The sequence below is a fragment of the Neodiprion virginianus genome, chromosome 6 (assembly GCF_021901495.1).
Source record: "Neodiprion virginianus isolate iyNeoVirg1 chromosome 6, iyNeoVirg1.1, whole genome shotgun sequence".
Classification (NCBI taxonomy): domain Eukaryota; kingdom Metazoa; phylum Arthropoda; class Insecta; order Hymenoptera; family Diprionidae; genus Neodiprion; species Neodiprion virginianus.
This window is the reverse complement of record NC_060882.1, coordinates 2,594,701-2,607,378: the sequence shown is the minus strand read 5'-3', so window position 1 is coordinate 2,607,378 and position 12,678 is coordinate 2,594,701. Positions and strand designations below refer to the sequence as shown.

At 35.6% G+C, this 12,678-nt stretch overlaps 3 protein-coding genes across 9 annotated transcripts; 1 reads left to right on the top strand and 2 right to left on the bottom strand.

Moving 5' to 3' along the window:
• The first annotated feature begins 155 nt into the window (after nt 1–155).
• On the top strand, nt 156–4,662 carry LOC124307716 (ankyrin repeat and LEM domain-containing protein 2 homolog). 2 transcript variants are annotated; one of them, XM_046769700.1, is made up of 11 exons: nt 156–650; nt 1,200–1,540; nt 1,665–1,979; nt 2,119–2,271; nt 2,369–2,604; nt 2,712–2,859; nt 2,921–3,050; nt 3,247–3,288; nt 3,426–3,534; nt 3,594–3,731; nt 3,811–4,662. In XM_046769700.1, the coding sequence occupies exons 1-11, from the start codon at nt 551–553 to the stop codon at nt 3,890–3,892; spliced, it is 1,794 nt and encodes a 597-aa protein (XP_046625656.1). In that variant the 5' UTR covers nt 156–550; the 3' UTR covers nt 3,893–4,662. The 2 variants fall into 2 exon arrangements, with proteins under 2 accessions (XP_046625656.1, XP_046625654.1); XM_046769698.1 differs by having other exon boundaries at nt 2,119–2,289.
• A 337-nt stretch (nt 4,663–4,999) lies between these two features.
• Nucleotides 5,000–8,256, bottom strand: LOC124307730 (clathrin light chain). Of its 6 annotated transcripts, none has more exons than XM_046769732.1 (8): nt 8,125–8,256; nt 7,990–8,028; nt 7,223–7,385; nt 7,023–7,142; nt 6,780–6,869; nt 6,551–6,662; nt 6,097–6,108; nt 5,000–5,497 (listed from the first exon to the last, which is right to left on the bottom strand). In XM_046769732.1, the coding sequence occupies exons 1-8, from the start codon at nt 8,158–8,160 to the stop codon at nt 5,317–5,319; spliced, it is 753 nt and encodes a 250-aa protein (XP_046625688.1). In that variant the 5' UTR covers nt 8,161–8,256; the 3' UTR covers nt 5,000–5,316. The 6 variants fall into 6 exon arrangements, with proteins under 6 accessions (XP_046625688.1, XP_046625692.1, XP_046625689.1 ...); XM_046769736.1 differs by having other exon boundaries at nt 8,129–8,206; XM_046769733.1 differs by lacking the exon at nt 6,097–6,108 and having other exon boundaries at nt 8,125–8,250.
• A 426-nt stretch (nt 8,257–8,682) lies between these two features.
• LOC124307720 (cyclin-A2) lies at nt 8,683–12,116 on the bottom strand. The gene is made up of 6 exons (XM_046769704.1): nt 11,729–12,116; nt 10,689–11,162; nt 10,310–10,533; nt 9,905–10,109; nt 9,515–9,762; nt 8,683–9,395 (listed from the first exon to the last, which is right to left on the bottom strand). Exons 1-6 carry the CDS (start codon nt 11,888–11,890, stop codon nt 9,320–9,322), a joined length of 1,389 nt encoding a protein of 462 aa, XP_046625660.1. The 5' UTR covers nt 11,891–12,116; the 3' UTR covers nt 8,683–9,319.
• Nucleotides 12,117–12,678: the final 562 nt, after the last annotated feature.

Here is a 12,678-nt window from a genome sequence, read left to right as displayed (position 1 = left end):
AGAGTTGTAAAGTCTCTGGCACTATCGCGGCAACGCGACTGCATTTGACAACGCGACTGGCATTACTTCCCGTCCTCTTTGACTGGTACTTGCCTTACCCCCTCTGCTTTTATCTCTGCTTGCCCTATAACGGCATATAGCCACGAAGAAAGACGAAGAAAAAATGATCATACAATATGGGTGTAGAACCACCTTGCAACGGTTGAGTTGAAAACGCGATCATATAAATACTGAGGATAAATCTCATCGTGAATTTGCCGCGGTTCTTTCTGTACCGCACGATTGGCTGAAACGTTTGGAAAGAACACAACGTCTCTGATTGGTAGGCTGAAAGTTTTAGGCTTCCTCAATTCCGGACCATGAGACGCTGCGCTGACAGTTCAAATTTGCTGTCAAATGGTTTATGTAATTTTGATTCTTGAGATTCGCCCGCTTTGCCGGTCTACGGTTAATGATATTTCTGTAATATTACGTGTGACTACCTCCAGGATTACGCTCGACGATCGCGTAGATATTGCCTTGTAATTTCTACCTTGATATATCAATCAACATGGATACGGACCACGGTAACCTCAACTCTTCCGGACTTGACATTGTTTATTACGGGGTTTACGTACCACAGGAGGACTCTAACTGGTTCGAATCTAAAGGTATATTGCCGCCCATTTCATCTTGAATTAGTTCCCATTGCGAGAATAATTATCGCTTGTGATTATTTAGATCTGTAGGTCATACACCGTGGTGTAAACAAACAATGCGTCCGCGTGTTATCACCATCTTTTACCCAACTGCCCGTAATTCAAGGCTACATCTATAATGATATAAGACTAATTAAAATATTGTTCAGATAACCAAAGTTTTGTTTGTTTACCAAATTTATAATTCATCGTCATGTACATATTCATGAAATACGATAAAAATAGCATAATACATTTCAAACTTTTAGCTATTCAATATCGTTTGTATTCGTTGTTTTATCTCTTGATAGTATTATCCTACGTTTGCAAAAAAGGAGCAAAATACTTGCCTAATGGCATGACGTTAATGCTATGTGATAGCGTAAGTATTTTAAAACACAGCCACCCATGGAGTTGGAATTCAAATGGATAAGATAAATCTGGCCTACGTAAATCTCTTGTGATTTCCTTGTTATTTCTTTTAGTTTTTGTCCGGCAATTTGTTTTTTTTTTTCTTTTTAGACCAGCTATATGTCTACACGGTCAAGACTGATGCTCTCAATATAATCAAGAAATATAAAAAAGGTCGCTTCAAAAGTTTTAAAACTTATAATGAAGCAAAAAACTTTGCTGAACACGGCAATGAACAGTTTTTTACATTGACAACTGAGAGTCAGTCTATTTCAAATAAACGCACTGGCCAAGTCGAAGAGAAATCTGGTAATTTTAAGGCTCCCAAACAGCAAGAAACCGTGCAGTTTAGAAAGTTTATTGAAAATGGGGACTTGGCTAGAGTCAAGCAAATAGTTTGGGAAAATCCAAGATACTTGATCAGTAGTGGTGACACCCCTGCTATTTTGAAAGTATGCACGCAATTTTTTTTGCTGTTACAAACTGTATAAAAAAGTGTAAAAAGATTGAACAAAAAGTAATAGTGATTATGACTTTAGACTTTTGTGTAAATGAACATAAACTTGTTTTGTATAGGAAGGTTCTCGATACAATGCTTTGCACATAGCAGTGAGAGTCGCTTGTAGAGCAGATATGTGCGAACTGATATTGAATACAGTGGGAAATCCTGACTTTATAAAATTATTGGATGGGGAAGATGATTATTCAAACTACCTTAATCGAGCTCAAATATTAGTCGATTTATATTTAAACACTCCTGACAAGGGTCTCAATGAGACTCCGCTACATTTTGCTGTGAAATTTGGACTTAAAGAAGTTGTTCAAGTTCTTGTTTCTTATCCTCAATGTTTAAAGACACCTCGGAATAAGTATAAACAAATTCCTGCTGATGTAAGTCTAATAATAACTTTACTTATTTTTTTGGCTTCAACTTTTTTGTTGATATCTCATTCCAGGAAGACAAATTTTCTTTAGTAAACGTCGTAATTGATTAATATTTAAACACTGATATGATATTGCATCATTTTAGATAATATGCAGCAGAAAGTGTCAGGAAGACGAGGTATTGAAGAGGGAAATACTTTCGTTGCTAGATGAATTATATTATGTGCCTGTGATAAGATCTGAGGATAATACAACTCAACCATTAATTGGCGAGCTCTTTTCTCCTACTAGTCCGCTTGTAAGTGGTAACGAAAATGTACATTATCACTCACAAGTAAACGGGATAATTACAATACAAGTTATATTGATTAAATAATTATCAATTCATCTTTCAGAAATTAAACACTGATCCGATAAGTCCACGGGTAGAGGTTTCTGCATTTGCCGGACCAATGAGTAAAAACCAAGCTGTTGAGTTTAGGAGAAAGTGGAAAACTCCACCTAGAATACGTAACACTCCGACTAAAAAATTGAACCTTTCATTCGATGATTCTTACAGTCAGAATAGCCCTGCATCAAACACTATATATCGGCTACAAGATACAGAAAAAGGACTTGAACGTGTCGGTAGGTCAGTATTTTACCTTCTGTAATTAATCTGTAATCTAAATTTTATCTAGCTGTTAAAGTCCAGTACGTCTTGTAATTGATATTTGACTTGTTCATCGTCTATTCCAGAGACCTTGCCAAAGAATATCGTGTTGCATGGAAAGAGTATTGGCCTTTCTTGAATACCTTTGCCGATCTGACCAGTAAGGAGGGACTTGCAAAACTTGAGGAGTTTTTTCAGCAAAAGTTTAACAATTCATCAAAGCAGAGTATAGAAGTAAGTAACCTGTGTGTGTATATATTTTTAATACAACACAAACATGTCTTAATCCTTACAGAAAATGGACATTGAAGCATGTCCAATTAATGGTAATGATCAAGGGTCAGATTACGAAATAAATGCTCTGTGTACCCAGCTAAGCTTTTCCACGTTGAATATGCTGGATAATCAGGGATCAAATAAATTTGGTAAGACTCTACAGATTTTAAAATCTGTGCACAATTTACAGAATGTGTAAACAATGCATTAACGTGTTGACTCGTTGCAAAATAAAATTATTGTTTAAAATCATTTCTCTATCATTATTTTGTAATGAATCTATAAGGAATCAGTTTTGGTTAAAAAATTCGCCAGCATTGATTACGTTCAATGTTTCGTTTTTAGATTCACTGCAGAGCCAGTTATTATGTGACCTGTCTGGTAGCGGTAAGTACATCAGTGGTAAAACAATGAACAATGAAATGTAATGGAAAATGTAATACCAAGTAGAAAAGTGATTGTTTTTCATTTTCTGCAATACACATTTGAATGCGTGTATTTAAACATTGTTTGTCTTCGCACAGATGAAGAATTCGAATTTTTCACACCTCCATCATCCCCACAATCTATATCCAGCGATTCGGACGACGACATGTATGCTGCTGAACAAGGGGACATGACGTTTATTCATGGGTAAGTACTGCTTGCAATTCATCCCATTTACAGATTCTGATAAGAAAAAATTTCTTTAGAAACACAGCATCAAAATTAGATTATGCGGTTTATCATGCCATCTCGGACATGGATATGAACCCAAATTTGTATCCAAACATTTATCGTTGGCGTCACCAGCTCCAGTTGATTACGGAGAACGAACCTTCAAGGTCAAGGTATGCTTAAAATTTAATAGAAAAAATTGTTGACCTTGATACTATTTTCTGACATAATATGTAATTTCATTGTTTTTAGGTTGAATACCCCATTTGCACTGACACGAAAGCTACCATGGAGTCTATCTCAAAATTGTGTTAAAACTCTGGAATACAATTGATGGAAATGGATGATCTCAGTTTTTCATTCATTAAACACATTAAACGGTAAATAATAATTATAATGAGTGTGATGAGTCTTTGAAAGAGAAGAAGATGATTTGTGTGGAAGACAAATATAGTATGTAAGACAACATGCAAAGATGAAATATCACAAGAGGTTTATTGGATTCTTGTGAATTATGCTTTTAGAAGTACAAAACTGAATCCTTAAAAGATTGGTACAGCATATTTCCCTAAAGGGTATTGCTACAAATCCCCCATGTGAATAAAAAGTGATTTATAGATTTTTAAAATTTCCTATAAATACTATATTATTCTTGGTGCTCATAAAGCTTGTTACCTGGTTCAATCAAAAATTGAAGAGCAGTGGACCCTGAGTAAGTTCGTTTGACTTAACCAAAAATTTGCGGCAAACTAAAAGTACTGAAGTTATTGTCACTTGTGACTTCCTTTTTGACATGCAACATAATTTTGTATCAGCTGATTCGGTAGCCTGGAGCAATGCGTCAAATACATCCACCCAGGGACTAGAAAAAGTCGATTCTATACTTCCAATTTTCACGCAAATCTGATAAAACACAAATTGATGGTAAATTTAACTGCTTTTGTGTAAATCAAACTTGATCTTTATTACTGATATTTTTTCACATGTGATATTCTATATTATTCAGTGGTAAATAATTCAAAGCAATTGATTTCAGCACAATTGTTACGAAAAACATGACTTACAAAAATTCGTTCTATGCCTCTTCAATTACAAGTCTTTCTGATTTTAATGTATGAATACATAACAAATATTCTAAGTACGGAACTTTTTTATTTAAAAAAAAAAAAAAAAAAAAATTAAAAAAAAAAAAACAATAAAAACCTCAGGAAAGAATAATGTAGGGTACCTAATAATTAGTTCATACATTTCAAGGTATTATGTACTTTTAGCAAGATGATTTCATCTATAATACACTATGTATCTGGTTTTGGCAAGTATTGGATTACCTTTTTTTCACAAAGTTGTCAATGTGAGTTTTTGATAAATGTTCAATTCAGTTTAGTACGTACACTTGCAGAAATACATTTTATCATACATATGTGTAGATATAGAGTATATATTAATATCAAGAGATGTATTTTCATATAATTTTATATTGATTAAAGATAACAAATCACACAACATGTCAGATACATACTATTTATTTTTCCTCCTCGTCGTCGGAACAAGCCGGAGTAAATCTATTATTTGATTATCAGATAATTTTATTGACAATACGATCACACTCGCGTGAATCAAACATGTTCAACGTGTTTTTATTTATGTTAACTTTATATTATATCAATTGTGATTTGTTAGAGAATTTATGTAGTGTTCATAATTATCAATATTACCGATAAGATTATAATGGAACGTGTATAGTACAACATTAGATGCTTAGGCATTGACAGGCGCCGGTGGAGTTTGCTTTAATTGTAAAATAATTGACCGCATTCGAGATACGTCCTTGGATGTTCGAGATGATTTTGGATTGAAATCACATAGTTTAGCAATTCGTTCCCACTCCGTTCCAGGTTCCACTTCATCCGCTTCTGCGACGAACTGTTTTTCCGCATTTCTATTGCAAATCGAAAAATTATTTATCATTTACGTTGTACAGACAAGCTAATATAGATTATAACAAAGAAAGGCGGCGAAGTAACGTGTTCAAGGTTGTGAAATGTAGTGACGAGTATAGTAAACTGTATAGGCCATTCTGTACAGTCCAGATTATATGAAATCCGTTTTCTCAAAAGTAAGTTTTCATTGAATAGTGGAAAAACATACACAGTACGATCATGATTTGAGTGAAAAGAATTAAATAATATAATACGCTACGTAGAGTACTTAAAAATTGCAACGCTAAAAAAGTAGTAGTGCAGATTTTTTGCAACACTGAACAGAGCGTATTCTACAATTTGAAATATTTTCAGCAGTATTGCACAAAGCAGTAATAAAACGTGGGTTAAAAACTTAACACATCTAATGAAGAGCACAATATTTAAGATTCGATTGGAGATATTCTTTTTAGCAAATAAAACAGTCACTCAGACTCTAGGAAATTTTAATACTTCAATCAATTTGTCCATGTAATCAGGATTTCGTATGAATGTCTTATTGAAATAGCCAGGCTGGTGAGTGTCATCAGGGTAAGTTATGTGATGATGATTTACTTACTTGGCAGATTCCCTAAGAAGCATAAAAAAAGCAGGGCACTATGATAGATTATATAAGAATATCAGGTAGGTATTTGATAATATTGAGAATACAGCCAAGTGAAGGTTCTAGATATTGGAAAAAATTGATGGGATAGCAGCAGTTTATATGAGTTAGTTAGTGACAATGACCAGGTCATGGTAACTGCACTGCTAATTATTTCAAGTTATATGTCAATTAATTGAATTGCAGATAGAAGCCACTTTCAACTAATTTGTGAAACTCACATTCAAATATTAAGTAATAAAAAACTGGTTTAGGCTGTTTAAAGTACAAATGTCACAAAAAGTCTTTATTGGCTGATGCTAATCACAGCGCACATAAGTCAGCTAATTATAAGGCATAAGCAAAGCATAGGCAGTTTAAATTCATCGATTGTTAATACTATGTAATATGGAATAAAAATAAGCCATACCTATTTGTAGCTTTAGTCTTACTGATAGCTTCGGAATGATGCTTGTACCACTCTTCAAGTTCTTTTTTTGCCGCTTCCCGCCAATCTTCTTTTTTCTTCTCTTCTTCTAAATCTGTTGAAAATTAAAATGAAGAATGTAGAAATTACCATGAAAAAACATATAATATAATCAATCTACAAAACTTCAGAATCTTTTCTACATTAACTTCAATTTGCACGAAATAATTACCCTTCTCTTCCAGCCTCTGTTTTTGCTCTTCTCTCCATTTTCGGATTTTCTCCGGCTCTTCATACACTGGAGGAATAACAGCAGCTGGTTCTTGATAGAAAAAGTAGACGAAAGTAAATGTCAATTGAACATGTCGTTTGTCACAGGACTACTTTTTCCACGGAATACTTGTTTATTGAATACAAGGATAACCAGATAGTGTTTAGCATAGTCTAACATATATGGTATAATGCATAAGCGTACCTGGTAATTCTGGAGCAGGTGTCTCTGCAGGCTGTTCAACAGCATTGATCATAACAAAACTGCCGTCCGCATCTCCGCCAGGACCACCTTTCAAATCTCCAAAGTTAGCTGAGAAGTCATCTATAATGTATGGTAAGTGTTGTGTCAATAGCACAATACAAATTATAAGGTGAAATTCGTGACATAAGCTTGTATCCCACCTTCGGCAGGGGGTGCTGCAGCAGAGGTGGATAAGGTGGCGGGTGGAATTTCATCCTCGAGGCCAGCGAGTTGATCCTGTTCACGAGCCAAAAATTCTGCTGCTGGATCAACCTCAGGTTCATCCTTGAAAAATTTGTCACCGAAAGCATCCATAGTTGAACACTGGAATGAGTGATCACGGATTCACATTAGAAAAATATAATCGAGGAAGATGTACTGAGTGACATTGGAGTGTTAACGGAATTCGTTGGTTTGCTTAGGCAGAACAATTACGATACTTGAAGTCGTTATCCAAAGTATGTTTGCAAGTTAGGCTAACTGTTATTGAAATAATACAATATGAGTGACTGACCCTTTTATCAATACGTTAGCGTTCTAAGCGATTAGTAGATTTGGTCAAATTTAGTTAATACACATGGCTAGCCGTTATAGTATTGAATTGATGGTAAAACCGAGAAGAATATCCTACTCACGTTTTATTGCACAGTAATAATAACGAAACACCTGAGTGTAAGAAATAATTCCGTTGAACGTCAAATGTCAAAATCCCAAACTTTCCACTAAATCACAAACGTTCACGTTCAATAATGATGAATGAACAGTTGTGGGAGGTGGATCAAGTGTGAAAAAATGTCGGAAGAGACGCAAAACTCACGCCCGAACAATCGCTCTGGAGCGTCGCCCTCTGGAATCTGAGCAATGACTCACAAATAATGCGGAACGCAATTTGAAGGCTACGCCGGGCGTATTAAACAGGTCCACTCACCCGTCGGTACTGATGGCTAAAATTTGTCCGTTGACGGATCTGCAAATAAAGAAATGTAAAAAGTAAAGAACTGCAGTCACTCACGAGACCATGCAAAGGATGAAGTTAAATATAAGAATGACTGAATTTTATCACTTTCATCCAATTGCACGTTGAAATCGCATTTATCATTCGTATTCCGTTGTTAGGAATGTACTGAGATATCCGCCATTTTAAAAACACTTGGTTCGTTAAATTTGTCCGACCTCTTTACACATTGAATTTTTACAAATGACGTTGCATTAGTAACGCTATCAGCTCATACCAATTACAACGAAGGCTTTTGCGTGACGAAAGAACTTGAAAAAATTACATGCGGATTCAGCATATTTTATTGTATAAAATAATAATTTATTACATTGGTCTAGAATTGTGTAATGTTTATTAATAAATGCAGCCGTATGGGTTTTTTGCCAGTTTGCATATATATTTTTTTTTTAGTACGGCACAACTGCTTAAGTTCTATGTAGACACTGTGTCATAACCATTTTTGACAGTAGCGCGCTTTATGTAAAAATAATTTAGTACGTAGTTGCAATGCCAGGAGGTATTTAAACACTGACGAGTTCGAAATTATAAGTAAAATATCCAGCAGATCGTTTGTAAATAAATAAACTGTACAAGACATGAAGGGCTGGTTAAAAAGCACAGTAATAAATTTTACAAGTAATAATTAAATGAAATGCTGTTATCACAATAGTATAAAGTGTATCTAATAGTAAAGTATTGGTAATAAATAGAGATTATTACTATCATCTATTGTTCACACTTCACTGGCAACAAAATTTAGGATTCTATTTATTTTATTAATTAGTAATATTATTTTATGTTTGTTGGCTGGTTTGTTTTATTCTCTCCGTAAAAGTGGCAAAAATTTAATTAAAAATCGCTTAAAAAAATATTTATAGCTAGTATAAAAATACTAAGAAATTTCAATGAACCGCAATCCAGGTACCCGCGCGTTAATATAACGACGGAAACCTCCGAATGGTTACTGAAAATTCACTTTTGACCAAAGTCAGTAAGTATAAGTAGGTACTTCAGTACATGAATTCATGCCGTACGATTACTAATTATTGTTATTATTCGCAGGCAGTGTGCATACTGGCGAATAGACTAAATTGATAATAATGCATGCACTTTTCTGTACGCAGAAGAGTCAATCAGTCTTGCCCTGATCCCCCCCTAGATACTTTCCTAATCCTGGGATTCGTTGCCGGAGGTTCGTTAATTAGCATTCATATTTATAACATGGCCTGTCTCAGATTACTCGATGTTATTCAGTTATCAGCTAAGCGCTTTCGCCGTCATCTTCACTGCCCAGAACGTCAGAACTACGGGGAAGTAGAAGAGCCACGTGTCCGTACCTGTAAATTTAGTCAATGCTCACATCCATGTACATATGAATACTTGCATAAAAAGATGCCAAAGAAAAAAATTATGTAATTCGATCACTGTAATTCTGAGTGTACTGCCAGATACTGACTTGCTGCTTTTGTACTTCTCCTGAATGGCTTGCTGTTGTATGTTACACGCATTGCTGAATGTTTTTGTAAGACAACTTATGCACCCCTTCAGTTCTTTGAAGTTGTAGCCAGTCGAAAGAGCCAATTCCTCAGGCCATGCTTCTTCGTTCAAAGTGTGTCGTGCCAAGGCTATGGCTGATGCTGCTAAGTGACTTGGCAGGAATGCAAGGTAGGGATCTGCCTCCAGCATCGACAGTTCGCACAAATACTAAACGACATCAAATGAAGGGGTTATTTTCGTTCTTTTAATATCATGTTCAGAAGTGAAATGTATTGAGGTGTATTTGTACTTCGATTATAACAGAGTAGATTTTCTGTATATGTGAGTAGTAATAGCAATCAAAACTTACCATAGCCAAATACTGGATCTTCTCTGAAAGGTTGTTACTGATACAAAAATCGGTGAGAAAAGCTAAGGGCGTTGGGACCGTTAAGTCAAAGGATAAGACACGAAGTATGAGATGTTCCATCCGTAATACTTGCTTCTTTGTGTACGTATCATCCGTAATGTATACAAATTCACCAACATCAGGAGGATAAATCTCTTCATATTTGCTGTTGGATAAACAGTAGTATTATAATATGCTATTTAACTCTGACTGTACCAATGACAAGTTGAAGCTGAATAACACAAATTGGACTCTTATTCTCAGTCTGTAGAACTAATACAAAAAATGAGTTAAATAAAAAGTATACGTACCTAATGTACACTGTCGGCTTTTAGTTTTTCAGATAAATCAACGAATAGTACTTACGCCGCGATGAACATGGCAGCAGTACCAACAAGCTGCAGTTTGGCTCGTACCACGCTCATGTAGGAGAGGAAACGGTCGATGTAAGACACAGCCAAATACAAGGTTTCACTGTGCAACCGATACTCTTCAGCTACTTCCACCAACCAATCAACAAGTATTGATCGCATTGAGTATGTTATGTCTGGCTGCTTTTTCATATACCCTGGCTTCGGTCTATGCTGAGTCTGCGCAAGATGAAAGAGAGTTTTTTGTACAATTTCTATCAGCAGAATTAGTATCGAGTTTTTTGTACACGTAGAACTCATAACTAGAAAATCTCCTAATTCAAAAACATATATATTTGGAGTAAATGCAAGAAATTGCATGCACAAAGACAAACCTCTGCGGATCGAAGGTAGTTGTATATGTCTGCCCTGTACTCATCGACATCGAAGAAGTTAAGCCTGAGTGCTTTGCTCGCTTCACGTTTAGCTGCAATATCTTTTCTCGAAGAATCTAACAGGCAAATTGATTTTTCCAAGGACATGGGGCTCTCTTGGGGGAAGAACGGTTCGTCCCGTTTTTTTTTATTTATTTCTTGCAAAGCTGCTCGAAGTGATGGTAAAATGGGAGGCACTACATCAAGAACCGGCATTTCTCTTTCAACTTTTGTCATGTCTGCAATTTGTTTCCCCTTTGTTTCCTTGGACTCTTTAGTTTCTCTGAGGGCAACGGATGTCTCCTTTTCAAGTTTATCTTCATATATATTAAACGTCCCATCATCTTTCTTATCCTCGTATATCTTGAAAGTCTCATATTGACTGGATACGAATGCTTTTGCCTTCGGATACTTCTCGTCTTTATTACCAATCTCCTGATAAGAACAATGCTATATCAATGTATTGTTTTGAGGTTATGTGAAGCGGTCCTGAGCTGATCATTGATTTTTGGTTAATAAAAATGCTTTGGAAGGAAAACTTTACGATGATTTTCTCTTAAGGATAACTTTTGTATAAATGGAGTACAGAATGTTCAAATAAATATCACACTTCATAGGTACAATAAAACACCATGTATCAGACATGGTGAAGCTGGCTGCAAATAACCATACGTCTTTCAAAAGCCTCGCAATCAACTGCCATAAGTCAAGAAAATATGGAAATAGCTTAATCGATTCACACAGGGTCATTTACACGACTTAAGCATTGTTTATTTACCAACAAGTAAGAATAAAAAAAATTACCAACGTGAGTAGTAACGAGGCAGATTGAAGCTACGAGGTGAAACGAACGATTTCAGATTGGCATAATTTTGCAGATGTAGAATGGATGAAGGTTTGACAGGTGGAGAAACAGAAATATATGACAAATTGTATGAGATAAGAGGAAAATTGAGGTGAACCTAAAAAAAAATTTATTTATATTTCATTATTATAATTACCGGTTTTGAAGTTCTCAGGCAGTTGTTGTTAATAACTCCAAGGACCGCCCGTTTGCTTTGTTGTAGTCCTTGGCTTGGATTCGGTATCGAAATATTCTCTTTGCCGCGTAGGATATCGGTTATCCGATTCTCCTGGTCCTCGTGCACCCGAATTGTAGCCATTATTTCTTCGATCAATATTACTTCCTCGTCAAATAAATATTTACAAGTGCGAGCAGCTTATTTTTGTTGAGTGGTTACTTGATACAGACACGTTGATACGTGCCCGTTACCTGTCGATATTTAGGATACGTTGCTTCAAAACTGCCCGAGCATTGCAGAGAATATCGGAGCTGGACGTAACACCAACAAACTTTTCTCTCGCCGTTTGATTTTAAACAAACGCAACTCCAACAGCTGGCGATACGTTACAAGCGTTGCTTGAATTCACCAATCGAAACAATGTTTGCACTCTGGATATTTTATCTACCAATCGCGTTTCCCTACGTTCCAAAAACCATCATTCTTCTTCCTGATTATTCCCTCCGATTTCACTCGGAATCCTTGCGGTTTTTATGGAGTGAGATTTTCTTTTTGCGTAAATCTCAACAAATGACATTAATTTTACATGATAGTTTTTAAGAATCAGCACCTTATATTTTACAATTCGTCTTGGCTAATTCGGCAGCATTTTCCTGTGGCAGGATCTATGTGTGTTTGTGGAAATTTAATATATGGCCAAGGATTGAATTCAGCCTAGAGATGGTGCAGCGTATGCGGAAGCATGACCATTGTTGATTCATTGTTGAAGGGGGATTTATTTAAATTTCAATAAATGGCTAGAAAATTGCAATCAATCACACGATATAGGTATACACCGTATACACTTCTGACTGAGAAAAATCATCATGGGGTATTTTAGAAGGTTTCAATAGATTCAGGTATATTAGCATAGAGATTATGTATTAGAA